General features: G+C 47.1%; 1 protein-coding gene across 4 annotated transcripts in view; it reads right to left on the reverse strand.

Annotated features, from left to right (window-relative positions):
- Positions 1-9,334: 9,334 nt before the first annotated feature.
- The window catches only part of SP110 (SP110 nuclear body protein), a 45,937-nt gene continuing 38,095 nt past the window's right edge, over positions 9,335-17,176 (reverse strand). For 3 of the 4 annotated variants that reach the window (XM_068967156.1, XM_068967155.1, XM_068967153.1), the window contains 5 exons: positions 12,977-13,092; positions 12,182-12,290; positions 11,818-11,889; positions 10,896-11,036; positions 9,335-9,616 (listed from right to left, as the gene is read on the reverse strand). In XM_068967156.1, the coding sequence (XP_068823257.1) occupies positions 9,503-9,616; positions 10,896-11,036; positions 11,818-11,889; positions 12,182-12,290; positions 12,977-13,092 (552 nt within the window). In that variant the 3' untranslated portion in view covers positions 9,335-9,502. The remainder of the gene's footprint in view (positions 9,617-10,895; positions 11,037-11,817; positions 11,890-12,181; positions 12,291-12,976; positions 13,093-17,176) is intronic. The other variant, XM_068967154.1, reaches the window with a different exon arrangement.

The following is a 17,176-nucleotide window of genomic DNA, read 5'->3' on the forward strand; positions in this document are numbered from 1 at the left end:
CGTCAGATTTGTTCCTTTGTTGAAAGATAAACACCAGTCTTACTTTGGGCAATGGATGCCGAACATAACTAGGGCAAAAGAGGATCCCTTAGAAAATTTGTGGTGTTAGAAACACCACTCCCTAGGCCTTGATCATAGAAATTGTCCTCCAGGGCCAGGGACCTCGCAATCTGCATCTTCACAAGCTCCCTGGTGATTCCGAAGTGACGGTCCGTGGACCCTTTCCATGGGAAATAGTCAGATGTGCAGCTGCCTCAAGGGGACCCTCTTCAAACAGCGTCTGGCCAAATTCACTTTACTGGGACTGAAGACTCCTTTACTGGTGCAGTTTCTTCAGCAGATCCCCGCCCTTCAGCCTCCTGGAGGAGCAGATCTCATGAGGCGTTCTTGAAAATGGAAGAGTCTAGAATGCAGGCCTGAGGATGCAGCCAGCCATCTTTGGAATGGGCCTATCTCCAGACTCCAACTCATTCAGATGAGAAAACAACACCCCCACGGCCCTCTCTCCACCCACGTTGCTCATCACAGCTCTGCTGTTACATTGTGCTAGCTGTGAGGTTGGAAGTTTGTGGTAAAGAACAGAAGGGACCTCCTATCACAGTATGGAAATTCTCACTTACATGTCACAGGCACAAGCATGTGCCTAATCGTGACTGTCCAGCTGGTTATTCTTTATTTTTTAAAACCACATATGATTCTGTTTATACGAACTGTCCAGAGTCGGTTACAAGCTATGAAGACAGAAGATAGATTGAGTGGTGGCCAGGAGCTGGGGTCGCAGAGGGAAGTGGGAAGTGACTTAGGGGTCAAGGGTTCTTTTTTTTTAATTGGAAGATAATTGTTTTACTATGTTGTGTTAGTTTCTGCCCTACAGCAACTGAACCAGTAGACATATATCCCCTCCCTCTTGGACTCCCCTCCCACCCCACCCCCATCCTACCCCTCTAGGTCATCACAGAGCCCTGAGCGGAGTTCCCTGTGCTATGCAGCAGCTTCCCTCTAGCCATCTGGTTTACACCTGGTAGTGTATATATGGGCTTCCCTGGTGGCGCAGTGGTAAAGAATCCTACTAGCCAGTGCAGGGGACTTGGGTTCTATTCCTGGGTTGGGAAGACCCCTGGAGAGGGCAATAGCAACCCACTCCTGTACTTTTGCCTGGGACATCCCATGGACAGAGGAGCCTGGTGGGCTCCAGTCCGTGGGGTCACAGAGTCGGGCACGACTGAGCACCTCAGCACCAGCACCAGTCCATACATGTCAACGCTACTCTCTCAGTTTGTCCCTCCCTTGCCTTCCCGGGCTGTGCCCACAAGTCTATTCTCTGTATCTGCATCTGTAATTAATTCACTTAATCTGTGGACGTCCTTGGTTGGCTCTCCTGTTCCTCGATGCTCAACTACAGAGCCTTGGGGAGCTCCTTTGACCCTTAAAAACCCTCGCTACTTCTCCTAGCTCCCAGTTCCTACAGGGTTCTTCCCTCGTAGCTAAGTCGGTAAAAAATCCACCTTCAATGCAGGAGACCCGGCTTTGATTTCTGGGTCAGGAAGATCCCCTGGAGAAGGAAATGGCAACCCACTCTGGTATTCTTGCCTGGAAAATTCCATGGACAGAGGAGCCTGGCAGGCTAAAGTCTGTGGGGTCACAAGAGTCAGACACAACTTAGGGTCAAAACAACAACAAAGTACTAACATGTGCCTGTGAACTTGAAGCCCCTTTCACTGGCCGCCAGAACCCACCTGCTTGTGGGCAGAGAGACCAGGCTCCCGTGCTCCCCAGGGCACTTTCGTGGGCCCATGAATCAGTTCAGAACCTAGTCACAGGGTCAGCTGATTCACCTCCTCCTTCTGCATTTTGACTGCCAGGCACAGTTACAGCCTTGGATCTGAATGTTGCAACCGCAGAGCCTGGATGCTCTGCCTGGGGCTAAGGAGCCTGGAGAACCATTGTTGTGCCTGAAACTAGAAACCTTGATGTTGCCCTTGTGAAGGCAGGATGTTTCTGCCTCCATTCATCCCCTACAGAGTTTATTCTGTCAAACTGTCACTCCGCATTAAACAGACACTGCCTAGGGCAGCCTGGCAGATGAGTTCTGGTATCAGCTGAGACCCTGGACATGCACCCGCCCCTTTTTGCTGCTCCTCAGGTCCTGTGTCCAGGTCTGGGTCACTGTCCTCATTGTTGAGTTCCTGCTTGAGGCCTTGTGCTGTCTTTTGGAAAACTGGCCTCCATGTGACATTTGGATGATGGCAGAGGGAATTCCTATAGGGTCTGCCCAACCTCTCTGTACATAATCAGGTGCCAGGGGCTGCTCATGGGGAGAAGTACCTCCAGTGCCAACCATGTCCTAGCTCTGGCTTTATCCAGCTGGCATGCCCATTGGCACTCAGCCTGGGGAGTCCAGGCTGGCAGGGCTTCACTGAATGGTACTCCCTTTTCTAGATGGTTTTTGAGATGCAATGGCCCCTTGAGACCAGAGAAGAAGTGTGTAAGACCATGACTTCTTGGATTTCATGATCTCAAGTGTCACCCCACAGGGCTAAAGTGATAGTATGTGTGCTTTCTGTTTTCCCCAGGGATGATAACAGAAGGGAGAGCTGAGATTCCTGTAGCCCTCACGCTCAATTGCAGGCAGAAAGATTCTAGGGAATGGAGTGGGAGCATCTTTAGGAGGAAAGAGAAACAGTCAGGGTCCTCACGGCTTGGGGGAGTGAAGAAGAGGGGCCATGGCACCCAGCAGGACTGACCAGGCCAGCGGGAAGCAGGCCCCACAGCTACATGTGAGATGTGAGCTTGCTCAGCCAGATCTGGCTCAGCAGAAGTTTGGAAAGCATCTAAGAAAGGCACTCAGCCCAGTCTGCTCTCTCAAGAGCAGGTATTCTTGACCAGGAAACTACGCCTGCGCAGCTCCTAAGAATGACTTTTCCAAGGCTGAATTTCTGGAATCAGCTGGAGGGGACACTATATTTTTATATATAATTCCTCCAGTCACTCTATAAAGTTTTCTTTATTCAGTTTTTGAAGCTGTAGCTCTTCCCAGCTTCAGAGGATCATTTAACAGTCATTTATTACCTCCTGCAGCCATGAAATTAAAAGATGCTTGCTCTTTAGAAGAAAAGCTATGACAAACCTAGACAGTGTATTAAAATACAGAGACATCACTGACAAAAGTTCATATAGTCAAAGCTATGGTTTTTCCAGTAGTCACATACAGATGTGAAAGGTGGACCATAAAGAAGGCTGATCACCAAAGAATTGATGTTTTCCAACTGTGGTTCTGGAGAAGACTCTTGAGAATCCCTTAAACAGCAAGGAGATCAAACCAGTCAATCCTAAAGGAAATCAACCCTGAATATTCATTAGGATTGATGCTGAAGCTCCAATTCTTTGGCTACCTGATGCAAAGACTCATTGGAAAAGACCCTGAGGCTAGGAAAGACTGAGGACAAGAGAAGGGTGTGACAGAGGATGAGACTGTTGGATGGCATCATTGAATCAATGGACATGTGTTTAAGCAAATTCTGGGAGATAGTGAAGCCTTCCCTGGTGGCTTAGATAGTAAAGCATCTGCATGCAATGTGGGAGACCCAGGTTCGATCCCTGGGTCTGGAAGATCCCCTGGAGAAGGGAATGGCAACCCAATCCAGTACACTTGCCTGAAAAATTCCATGGACTGAGGAACCTGGTAGGGTACAGTTCATGGAGTTGCAAAGAGTCGGACATGACTGAGCGACTTCACTTTTCAATTTTTCACTCAGTGCAGGACAGGGAAGCCTGGTGTGCTGCAGTCCATGGGGTCAGAAAGAGTCAGACATGATTGAGGGACTGAACAACAGCAACAACAACAGTCGCCTCCTGTGTCACAGCTTGGGAGGAGGCAGCCCTGAGGTGGCCTGGATTCTCAGCAGCTCTGACCAGTAGGGAATGGGACCATGCTAGACCAGGAAGAGAGAAATAGCCTGGGTACAGGACTAGAAGAGGTTTCCAGGGACACACAAGTCACACTGTCTGCAGGGATGTCACTGACACTGATTTCATTAAGAGTTTTAATTTATTTGTCTATGCACAACAAATTGAACCTGTGGCCCCTGCAGTAGAAGGTCTCAACCACTGGACCACCACAGAAGCCCCACACTAAGAGTTTTTATTGTTTAAGGAGATGGGGGCCCAGACTTGGTGGGCCTGGGCAGTGGGAGAACAAAAGAATGGATCTGAGTCTCCAGCTCAGAAGGACTGGGGGAAGATATGGACCACTAAGCCTAGCAGAATAAATCAAACCCCACTCTTTCAAGTAGGAAAGAGAACAGCAACAAAAGGAAGTTAAAGGGATAGATGATCCCAGGGATAGGGGTCTTGGTTGTCATGGCAACTGAACTGATAGTGGCTGAAACTTTCATCCTGAAAGAAATGACTCTTGAGTGGTTTTCTTTTTTTTCCCCCAATAATAGAGCAATCCAGAGCCATGATAGAACAGAGTGAGAGAGACCTGATTCAGCTTATCAGTGCCAGAATGAAAGAGAAGGTCACAAATGGATTGAAGGTAATTTAGAGCACAGCAATCCTGCCTACTGGCAAACCAGTGGGGAGAAGGGTCTTTTACCATAATGCATGGAGACTGTGCTGCAAAGAGGAACCTTTAGTACTCCCTGCAGGAGGAGTTGGAAATCCAAAGCCATCATTATCTCTGGAATCCATCATGCTCTCCAGGAAGGGCACCCGAAGTCCTTACGGCCATATCTGTCATCTTCCCTTCCAACTATAAAAGAGCTCTGTTTCATTACATGCTTTTCTTTAGGTGCCCAAACTGCTTACACCCCTTTCTGGATGATAAGTGAAGTCATCCCATTTCACAGTTCACACTGTTGTGGAAACAGCGGGAAATCAGAACCAAAGGGATCTCTATGCATTTCCTGTTTATTAGTCTGTGACACTAGGTACCTAAATGGGAAGTTGCAAGATCCTGTTGAAGAGCTTTCAACTTGCTATGAGAGCAGGGATGGGGGCTCTGATGATGGTGTCACTTGATTTTTATCTGTCAGCTTGTGCTGCCTAACAAAATCTCACAGACTGAGTAGCTGAAACTGTAGCCATTTAGTTCTCACAGTTCTGGAGAATTTGGGTAGAGCAGATCAGAGCAATCTAGTAATTTGCACTGACTTCCTATTTTTGTCTTGAGAGAAGAAAACCACTGTGATAAGAAAAAGTTTTTATCTGTTGAGGCTTTGTTAATAGATAGTAATTAGCAAAATGGAAGTGCTAAAAGATCATTGTTTAAAATATTGACCATAGAATTGCAATTAAGTTAGTATATTTAAGTCTCATACTAAGCGCCTAAGAAGAAGAGTGTTTTTATGAAATTCTTTTTTAATGATAAATAGGGAGGACCAAGCAAGGATAAAAGATGTTCTTGACAGTAAGCCCAGAACTAGTGGATCAGAAGGATGTAATGGAGCCGAAAATAGAACCACATGTGTTTACTGAAAAGGCTCAGTGTGCCAGGCAAGACCAATGATAAGAATATTACATTGAATCCCATCCTGTCAAAAATAGCTAAACATATAATTACAGATAAAGGGGGAATTTCATACGTGTTCACACACTAGAAATATAATTCTGACTGAAATCAGACAGTCGAGTTGCAGAACAAAATGCTCAAAGACAGTGGAACAAAGTCTAAATCAATTTTGAAGGTGAGAAATTGTGATAAAATATATAGTGTAGCACAATATGTTGTTAGTTAATGAAAACAACAGAAGACATTCTGAGATATGCAAAGACTCAGAAAACGTATAACAGCCACGTGCCCTTCTTTTAAAGTTTCTTTAAAAACATATTTCAGTCAACAGAAAGATGTATCAAAAAAAGAAGTATGGAAATGCCATGGCAAGATAAGACCAGATAGGAAACTTAGACAGTAAGAACAGAAAACATTACTACTATTCTCAAAAATCACTGCAGATGGTGACTGCTGCTATGAAATTAAAAGACACTTGCTGCTTGGAAGAAAAAATATGACAAACTTAGACAGTGTATTAAAATACAGAGAAATCATTTTGCTGACAAATGTTTCATAGAGTCAAAGCTATGGTTTTTCCAGTAGTCATGTATGTGTGAGAGTTGGACCGTAAAGAAGGCTGAGTGCTGAAGAATTGAAGCTTTCAAATTGTGATGCTGGAGAAGACTCTTAAAAGTCCCTTGGACAGAAAGGAGATCAAATTAGTTAATTCTAAAGGAAATCAACCCTGAATATTCGTTGAAAGGACTGATGCTAAAGCTGAAGCTCCAATACTTTGGCCACCTCATGTGAAGAGATAATTCATTGGAAAAAACCCTGATGCTGGGAAAGATTGAGGGCAGGAGGAGAATGGGGTGACAGAGGATGAGATGGTTGGATAGAATCACCGACTCAATGGACATAAGTTTCAGCAAACTCTGGGAGACAATGAAGGACAGGGAAGCCTGGTGTGCTGCAGTCTATGGGGTTGAAAAGTCAGGACTCAGTGACTGAACAACAACAGGGTAACTAACTCTAAATCTGACTGTGGCAATATACAAAAACTTGCAGACCTACCTCATTTATAAATACAAATGCAAAATCCTAAAAAATACCCTGTGCAATGGTATATTAAATACACAACAGAAACAAAAATTCCATACAAATTTAGAATTCAACTTAGTTTTTTTTTCATAGCGTTATAAGTGTTATGAGTGTAGAAATTCTGAAAATATTGTTGCTGCAGTTTAGATTTGAGAAAATGAGTAAACGTACTGTGGGAGAAGACAGGCACAGATATTGCCTGTAGGAAGACATGGGAGAAGCCTGTGGTGTCGGATGGGAATTAGAGGGATATAATATTTATAAATCAAGGGATTATCAAGGAATGTTCTCTGTCCTGCCGACACACACCTGATTGGATTTCTGAGTTACCATGGACCAGTGACTGCTATATACTATCCATTTCCCCCTGTTTGAATGCAAGCATCTACAGCCTGTGTCATCATTATATGTGGAAAGTGGAGGAGACTAACTTGTCCTGTAGTTCACAGGCCTTTGGTTCCACAGAAGATGTACCTGCAGGGCTGCATCCAATGGACCAAACCTAAGGAACGTACCTGATTTGAACCTGATTTAGATGATGAGCTCCTGGACTTTGTTCCAGTCCTGCAATGAGTGAGACTTATTGGGATGGAGGGGGGGGGGTCGCGAGTGTCCTTTGCATGTGGGAAGGATGTTAATTGCTGTGGTCAGAGGGTAGACTATGGTAGGGTGTTTCTGAAGACAGTGGCAACATTTCTTGCCAAATAACATTCCCTTTGAAACATGGCTTTGCCATTCATCCTATCAAGAGGTACAGCCCATTTCCCTTCCTTTTGAATTTGGTCTGGTGATTTGCTTGGACTGACAGTATGTGGCAGAAGTAACACTGTACAAGCATGAAAGGGCTTGGTCAATACCATGTGGAACAAAGATAAGGCATCCACATGGAGCTCTTCCTAAATTTCTGGCTCACAGACAAGTGGACAATAAGATGACTACTCCTTGAAGCCACTAAACTTTGGGGTCATTTGCTGCACAGCAATAGGTAGCTAATACGTGATCAAAGAGTCCTGGGGTCATTTCAAAACAACTCAGGAGCCAACGTGAAGAGACTCTCACTCACTGATAAGCAAGTTGAGCAGCAATAAAGATATTAACTTCAATGGTTTGGAGCACATTAAATATTTAAATCCATGAGCTCAAGATACTTTATAGAAAAAAAAATAAACCTCCGTGTCTATCTTTAGAGGCTATTAGGGAAACAACTCACTAACTTGAACATTTTAAATAAAGAATCCAGAATTAATCCTTTATTTCCTATACAAACTGTACTTCAAGGCAGCCAAATATTATTGAAGGGAGTCCTTTGCAGAAGAATTCTAACTAATAAATGGAGAAGGAATAGAGTGCTCATATGCTCAGTCATGTCCAGCTCTTTGCAACCCTTTGGAGTATAGCTTGCCATTGTCCATTGGATTTTTCAGCAAGAATACTGGAGTGGGTTGCCATTTCCTCCTCCAGGGGATCTTCCTGACCCAAGGATCAAACCCACATAGAAGGAGTAACAGAATCTAAATATCACTATTTTGCAAACCCTATTGAAATAGATTTAGGCAATAAGCATCAGTGGCTGCTAAAATCATTAGGGGAAAGGATGATGTGTAACAGATGGGTCAAGTTGATAACACCTGAACCTGCTGTAAGATCTTAATATTACATATTAATACACAGACCTCCCTGGGAAGTCTCTGTACTAAACAGTCAACTCGAAACAAACCTCCCCCAAACCTGAATCCAAGTAAGTCTCTAGATCTAACCTCTAGGTCTAAAAAAAGAAAAAAAAAAAAAGCCAGATAGAAAAACACATGCCACTCAGAGCATGAGGGCTTCCCTGGTGGCTCAAATGGTGAAGAATCTACAATGCAGGAGACCCAGGTTTGATCCCTGGGACAGGAAGATCCACTGGAGAAGGGAAAGGCTATCCACTCCAGTATTCTTGCCTGGAGAATTCCACGGACAGAGGAGACTGGCGGTCTATAGTCCATGAATTGCAAAGAGTAGGATACCACTGAGCGACCAACACTTTCACTTTCACAGGAGGATGTAGAAAAACCCAGAATATGGGAATTCCGGTCTAGTGGTTAGGACTGTGCTCTCACTTCGGAGGGCACAGGTTCAATGTCTGGTCAGGGAACTAATATCCCACAAGCCAGGCAGTATAGCCAAAATTGAAAACAAAGAACTAAGGCTCCAAAACTTTGGCCACCTGATGCAAAGAACTGACTCATTAGAAAAGACTCTGAAGCTGGAAAGCTTGAAGCAGGAGGAGAAGGGGACAACAGAGGATGAGATGCTTGCATGGCATCACTGACTCGATGGACATGAGTTTGAGCAAGTTGTGATGAGTTGGTGATGGACAGGGAAGCCTGGCATGCTACAGTCCACGGGGTTGCAAAGAGTCAGACAAGACTGAGCAGCTGTACTGAACTGAAGGTCCCACAAGCTGCATGGTGTGGCCAAAAGGAAGAAAAAGAAAACTCCAGAACATGAAAAATTGCGTAGGGCAAAGACCCCAGGTTATCCAATAAGTAGACAGCAAGGAAGAAAGGAAGTGGGGAATATACAGATGAAAAGAACCTTAAGAGACAGATTAGCTAAATTCAGTGTGTGAAAGTAGTTAGGATCCCAGTTTAAACAAATCAATTGGAAAAGGAGTTATGAGACAATGAAGAGAATGTGAACGGTGGTGAGGTATTTAATGGTATTAAGAAACTCTTAAATTGGGGTGGGGGAGTGAAATACAAAAAGAATAAAAGGAGGTGGAGGATGCGATGATTCTATGCAAAGTCTGGATTTGAATGATGAGGGCAGCCAATAGCATCCCAGAGTCGTTGGCAATCTAAGGATGGCCAGGGTACCATTATACGGATCCTGAAACTGGGATGATTTAGTCCATGCAGAACAGGATCACGGACGAGCCTGGAAGCTGTTCTCACTGGCTTCATGACAAATAAGCAGTTCTTTGAGGTCCTTTTCAAATTCTGCCTCTAAATCCAGTCCTACTTGACCAAAGTCAGAAGCCTGAAAGAGAGAGATAAAAAAAAAAAGCAAGCACACAGGGGCCTAAGGACAAAGAATTAGGATCATGGATCACTCATGCTTTCTTAGGAGATCTGCTCTCCCTGCCCGAAAGCTGCACTCCCCCAGGTGGCAAGCAGAACAGGAGGGAGAGGCTGCCACTCAGATGTTCAAATGCACGAGGCTCTGCCTGGTTGTTAACCTGGACCTGACAGGTGGTCTGGGCCCCAGCAAAGCCTGACCTTGGGGCAAACCAGATAAAGCTTTTCTTGAAAGCCCATTCTCTGAAGGAAAAATGACCCCTTCCATTCTCCAAGGCTATGACTGTGCCAGGCATTGAAGGGCTCCCTGGCCTGATTCTTCCCACCTCCAGCTCCACGGGTGGACACCAGTTTACAGTCTGTGGCTCATGAACATGCCAACTGGTGGCAAGCAGGGAGGGAAGGAGGCTGGGTGGAATTGAGAATTCGCTTAATATATGTCCCAAGAAATATCTGGACAAGTGAGAGTCAAAAATCAGAGTAAACACAATAAAGTTAAGAATGCCTTGGATTGCAATACAGTTCAACTAGCTGCTCTTCCTACCAATCAAAGATGAAACCAACACCAGCTGAGAGCAAATTTGGGTGTTTGAGTCCATTGGGAAACTCAGGAGTAAGAAAATCCGAGCATGAGCATCCTGAAAGTTTAATTCATTTCATCTTAATTAATTCATTTCTGTATTTCTGAGGCAGGAAGGACCATGTAAGCATAAACTGCCTCCCCCTCCACCCTGCCCCACCCCATTTGAACAAGAAGGCAGGATGAAATTGACCATTCTCAGTGGGTGTGGCCTGTCCTTCTGGGACTGAAGATGAAATTTTTTTTTAGGTATAATTTACAAGGACCCTGCTTGCTGTTCTTTTTGACATCCTCCTCTCCACCTCTGGGGCCTCCCTGGTGGCTCAGTAGTAAAGAATCCACCTGTAATGTGGGAGACCTGGGTTCGATCCCTGAGTTGAAAAGATCCCCTGGAGAAGGGAATGGCTACTGATGACAGTATCCTGGCCTGGAGAATTCCATGGACTGTATAGTCCATGAGGTTGCAAAGAGTGAGACACGACTGAGCGACTTTCAGTTTCTTTCTCCACCTCTGAGATTGGGAGACAGTTTCCTTCTATAATCCTTGCTTTTTGAGCTCTCCCCAGCACAAGACTAGGCATGATCCTTGCAAAGCTCTGCTGTCCCAGAAATGAGGAGGAAGTAGAAAGGATGTGAAAGGGAGGCAGGAAATTCCCTTTACCTTGAAAAATGTTTTATGGTTGTGAAATATCAGGCGCATGTCCCGTAAAAACCAAGCCATTGTGTACACTTTCTCAGTCAGCCTTTCTTTAACCAGGTCCAACCACATGGCTTCCCTAAAGGGCTCGCCATAATCTCGAATCTAGTGGCAAAGACATCAAAGAGATGATGTGAGCACAGGCATTGTCCCTGGAATGGATCCAACACCAGCCTTTATTTGCAGGGTAATACCCAAGTGGCTGAGTGGGTAAAGAATCAGCCTGCCAATGCAGGAGATGCAGGCAGATGCGAGTTCGATCCCTGGGTTGGGAAGATACCCTGGAGGAGGACAGGACAACCCACTCCAGTATGCTTACTTGGAGAATCCCGTAGACAGAGGAGCCTGGTGGGCTACAGTGCATAGGGTTGCAAAGAGTCGGACATGACCGAAGTGAGCAAGCACACGTGTATGCACTGATAATGATATCTGATGTCTATGTGCCAGCCATTGTTCTAAGCACTGCTGATATATCAATATATGATCTCCACAACAACAGTAAGAGATTGTTACTATAATTACCCCAGTGTTATTGATGAGAAACCAGGGAATGGAGAGGTTAAGTAAACTATCCAAGATTTCACAGCTAAAGACTGGTTGAGCTACATTGAAGCTACGTTCAAGTCTCCTGAGTCTGTATCCCCAACCCTATGCTCTCTGTAAGGAAGACATTCCCACTAAAGAGAAAGAGAAACTAAGATACTGTGTCCCAGAGCTGGTATGCAATGGGGTAAACTTTGAAGAGGCAGCCCCACTCCAGAGCCGGCAGCTAAACCTTCCACCCTCTACAAACAGAGATGCCTGGAGGATGCACACTCCACATTTCTAAAATGAGTTTAACAGCAGAGAGATGCCCAGAGGATGAGAAATGTCGAACAGAACTTACATTACATGGGGTCTCCGCAAAGAATGAGCTTTGTGGATGACAGTAGGCTTTCAAGAGGAGAAACTCACATTTCTGTAAAATACGAAGAAGGATTTAAAGGCAAAATGCAGTCTGGAGAAAGTGAGGTCAAGCCTTTGCCCAGAAACCACACATAGGAGCAGCCAGACACAACCAGCCTTTTGACTGCATCTGCCAAGGTGCCGTGGTAGGGAGGTGAATGTTGAATTCTGTCTGTCCTCCACGTTTGGGCCCTGAAGCTCCATCCTCGGAAGTGAGACACTGAAGGCTTTCTTTGGGTGCCCTTCCCTGGACCCTCTGCCTGTTTGAGGGGAAGGGGGAAGGCTCGGGTCCCCATCCCACTCACCAGCTGCTCCTCCGGCTGCATGGACCTTGCCCGAACCTCAGATTCCTGGAGACCCTGCTGTTTTCCTGAAGACTCCTTTATTCTGCAGAAGGTGCAACTCCATGGGCTCCTGCGGGGCCGGGCATAAATGAGCGAGGACAAGGTCCTTGGAAACAGCCACCGTTTTCCTTTTCCTGATGGATGCAGCCAGGGAAGGAAGGGGCCACCTCCTCGAGTCTCCAAGACTCCCAAGGCGGAGGGGGTTGTGGGTGGGGGGATAGGTGGGTGGGAGTGGAGTGCAGGAAGGGGTCCCATTGAGAGAGCCACAAAGCAGTCTGAGTGTGGAGGGCGGTGTCAGGGCGAGAGGTGGGTTCTCCTTTCCTCCTCTGCCCTCCCGGGAGCACAAGGGGCCCTGCACACCTGGTTGGAGTATCAGAAACTGGGTCTTAACCCCCTAGGTGACTGAGGCTCCATCAGCCTGTTGAGACTGCGGGGGAAATCGGAGAAGCAGGCCACGTTTCCTGCCTTTTCTGAGAAATCACAGAGCACAAATGGTGTTTTTCCGCCCTTTGGACAGGAGTCTGGGTTACGAAACTGGGAAAGGACAACTCCCAGGGGCAAGGGCAGTGTGGGGGTCAGCGCGACTCAGCCGCAGACTCAGAGGCACCGATACCACGGGGAACACAGGCTGCGGTGTGTTAACACAGCCCCGATGGGGCTACGCGGGGTCATCTTGGGCTCTGCCAGACCCGCGGCTCTTCCAACCCGAGATGAGCGATCAGAGGCGGAGCCCGGGCGGGGCTGCGTCTCACTAACCTCTCAGCCTCCGAGGGTGGGATGTGGCAGTCCTCGTGAAAGAATCGTGGGCAAGTGTCACAGCGGAGAAGCGAGCCCCCTTTACAGCACACCTCACATTCCTTGGAGTTTTCCTGCTAAAAGGGGATTGGTACCTGAGACAGGTTGCCCGCCTTCCCGGGCCTGGCCCAGAGATGCTCTCAGCCACTGCGCGCAGGCCCAGGTAAGCTCGTGGGCAACTCCAAGAACAGTCCCTGAGGTTATGCTGACACACAGAGGGACGTACACAAAGGCACAGAGCTCTTGTGTCAATGGGTTGCTTGGTTGAGGGCAGGGCTGTGTGCTGAGGATCCATAGAGGTCTTTCTCATGGCCGTAGAATGTAACCCAGTAAATTTTACAAGTGACTTAGGTGAGAGGCATGATCCTTACAGTTGGATAAAGATTCAGGTGGTGCTGGGAAAGACTGAAGGCGAAAGGAGGAGGAGGAGGAGAAGGGGTGCCAAAGTGCCCCACTGTGGTCCTTTCTCCCGAGGACAGATGCTGGGTGGTCAGGTAGACCACCAGGAGCTGGAGCAAAGGCTCAAAGCAACTGAGAATCAGTTACAACCAAGGAGGGGACCCTGCCACCACCCACCACTGTCCGTAACACAAATATGAGCACCCTGAGGAGATGGTTAGATAGCATTATGGACTCAGTGGACTCGAATTTCAGCAAACTCTGGGAGATAGCGGAGGACAGAGGAGCCTTGCATAGTGCGGTCCACGGAGTTGCGAACAGTTGGACATGACTCAGCGGAGAGCAACAACAAAGACTCACAGGTGGGAGTCCTGATTCTGCTCCCAGCCACACAAGACAGACACGGTGGGGCTCCACACAGGTTAATTGCTCAGTTGTGTCTGACTTTGTGACCTCACTGACTCTAGCCTGCCAGGCTCATCTGACTGTGGGATTTTCCAGGCAAGAATACTGAAGCGGGTAGCCATTCTCTTCTCCAGCGATCTTCCCAACCCAGGGATCGAACCTGGGTCTCCTGCACTGCAGGTGGATTCTTTACTATCTGAGCCACCAGGGACGCCCTCCACATGCACAAGGGAACCTTTTGTCTGCAAAAAGGGTAGGAGTCTGAAAGAGGGGTCCTTCTTCCTGTGCCTGACCGTGGCACTCTCCCCTTAAGACAGATGGTGGGTAGTAAGGAAATAGACCACCAGGAGATGGAGCAAAGGCTCAAAGCAACTGAGAATCAGTTACAATCAAGGAAAGGACCCTGCTACCACCCACCACTGTCCCTAACACAAGGGCATCAGGGACGGGAACGTTTAGTCCATTGGCAAAACTAGCCACTCAGCCAAAGGGAAACGTCTTCCTAATCTGGGATGGTGTTCATCTCTCTTAGCTGGGGAGGCTTCCTGAGCGCCCTCTCCACTTCCTAAGCCCCAAGGCCTCCTAAGGAGTGTTCCATAAGCCTGAAGGTCAAAGAATCTTTCTGGCCTTCCCCTCCTAAACTTGCCAGTCTGCTTCTGTCTGTCTTTAGGGTTGACACCCAGCAGCCATTCTTGCCTAGATGACACCTGGCCTGTGCTGGTCCAGAGTATAGATGCCAGTGCAGACCTACCTGCTTCTCCTGATGGAGAACCTAGTTGTGCCCAGAGCCCTGATACCCCTGTCCCCTACCTCCGTGTCCTGGAGTGAAAGTTTCCAGCACACATGATACGACAGGGAAATTACAGAGAAAGGACACACATACCCACAGTCACACTCTAATAAAGACTCTGACTCTGGTTTTTATATTTGATGACTGGTGGTTTCTCTAACCCACCTCTCCCTCTTCCCCTCTTGGCACATCTGGGCAAGGTGCTAAGAAAACCTCATCGGCTCCCTCTCTTGGCCACAGTGAGAAGTTCAAGTTGGACAGACCTCACCCCAGCAAGGGAACCCTCACCTCAGCCACACAATGCGAAGTGAAGTGAAAGTCACTCAGTCGTGTCCGACTCTTTGCGACCCTATGGACTATACAGTCCATGGAATTCTCCAAGCCAGAATACTGGAGTGGGTAGCCTTTCCCTTCTCCAGGGGGTCTTCCCAACCCAGGAATTGAATTGAGGTGTCCTGCATTGCAGGCAGATTCTTTACCAACTGAGCTATCAGGGAAGCCCATGGCCACATCCCTAACCATAATAAACCTTGGGCTATACCCTTTCTTGGGGTGGCGCTAGTGGTAAAGAACCCTCCTGCCCATGCAGGAGACATAAGAGACTCAGGTTCGATCCCTGGGTTGGAAAGATCCCCTGGAGAAGGAAATGGAAACCCACTCCAGTATTCTTGCCTGGAGAATCCCATGGACAGAGGGAACCTGGCAGGCTGCAGTCCATGTGGTCTCACAGAGCTGGACACAACTGAAGTGACATAGCACGCATACCCTTTCTTTGCTCCAGCCACTTTCAGACCAGCTTGGGTGCCTGCCTTGCCTCTCCCCAGAAAGTCTCTGTATATGAGCAATAAATCTTTTATTCTCTCTTGGCACATGTGTTGCATCATTGGTTTCAACATCTGAACCCAGTTTTTGGTGCAGGGCTGAGCTCACTTACCTGCAGGCAACCACAAGAGAGCTGGGCTGGCAAGCAGGAGACTGGGTGGCCATTCCAACCTAGGGGTCTCTCTTTGGAGTGCTAACTGGCTCAGGTCATGCTGACTTATGCTTGGAGTTATGTTGTTCTCTTCTGGGCACTGAGGTTGCCATCATCCACCAGGAGGCACCATCCATTCTTTCCAAGTTTAAGAACAGGCCAGATTGGACATTTAAATGGATGAAAAGTAGAGATAATCACTCTTGCGCTCAACAGATCTTATATGGGCTTTCCTGGTGGCTCAGTGGTAAAGAATCCACTTGCCAGTGCAGGAGACTCGGGTTTGATCCCTGGGTCGAGGAGGTCCCCTGGCGAAGGAAATGGCAACACACTCCAGTAATTCTTGCCTGGGAAACCCCATGGACAGAGGAACCTGGCAGGCTACAGTCTGTGGAGTCGCAAAAGAGCTGGACACAACTCAGGGACTAAATAACAACACAACATGATAAGTTTCTGTTCTTGAAGGCCCTGCTTTAATTTCTACTGAGTCCTATGAACTGTTTTAACAGAGTGGAAGGTCCGTGGGCTCCATCGTGTAAAACTGATTGTGTCAAAGATTTAATTTTATTTCACTTCATCATTTGTTAGCTCAAAACATCCATGCCCACTACAGGATAGTTCTGAGCAGTGGGTGTTATGCCCTTGGGGCATTAAGGTGGGGTATGCCTGTTTGTCCTCTGTTTTATGTTTGGCGAGTCCCCTGAAAGGATAGTAGGTACCTTGTTTAAATTTAATGGGATGCAATTACTCACAAAGGACCCCCACGATATAGCCAATATTAATGCCGTTACTGATGCCATCCACTTAGCAACTGGCAAATGCTTTACATTCACAGATTTGGCTCTTACGTTCTGTTCAGTGCCTATCTCAGCAGCCTCCCTGCTGGAGCAGGCCTTCACCTTTGCAGGCATACAACACACCTTTACCTGGCTATCCTGGGGTACCTTGATAGCTTTGCTATCACACACAGTCTCTGCAGACAAGATCGTAGCTGCAGCCGGCTTCCCCCAGGAACACAGGAATGACACCACATAGTTGCAGCCCTTCTCATTTGACATATTCAGAATATACAACTACAGAAAGGAACTCAGGAGAAGGGAAGGGCCACCACCCCACATGCAGAACAAGGCCCTACCTGCTCAGCAAATTCCTAGGCATTGTTTGGTCAGTTGAAGGCTGCTCTATCCCTGACACTGTCAAGAAACAATGACTGACCCTCTTAAAACTCAATCCTACAACAACTGCCCAACATTTTAAAGCCTTTTGAGTTCTGAAAGTAACACCACCCCCATGTATAGATTTTACTTATACTTATTTAAACTGTTGGTTGCAAATCAGCCCACTTGAATGGGGTTGTTGTTGCTGTTCAGCACCCAGTCATGTCTTTGCAACCCCATGGACCACAGCATGCCAGGTTCCTCTGTCCTCCACTATCTCTGGAAATTTGTTCAGACTCATGTCCATTGAGTCGGTGATGCTGTCTAACCATCTTGCTATCTAACCTGAATGTGGACTCCTCAACAAAAAGTTCTAGGATTTGTTCAAAAAGTTAAAGGGGGGAAAAAAAAAGCAAAAAGCAAAAGCTGTCAGTTTC

The sequence above is a fragment of the Capricornis sumatraensis genome, chromosome 3, assembly GCF_032405125.1.
Source record: "Capricornis sumatraensis isolate serow.1 chromosome 3, serow.2, whole genome shotgun sequence".
NCBI lineage: Eukaryota > Metazoa > Chordata > Mammalia > Artiodactyla > Bovidae > Capricornis > Capricornis sumatraensis.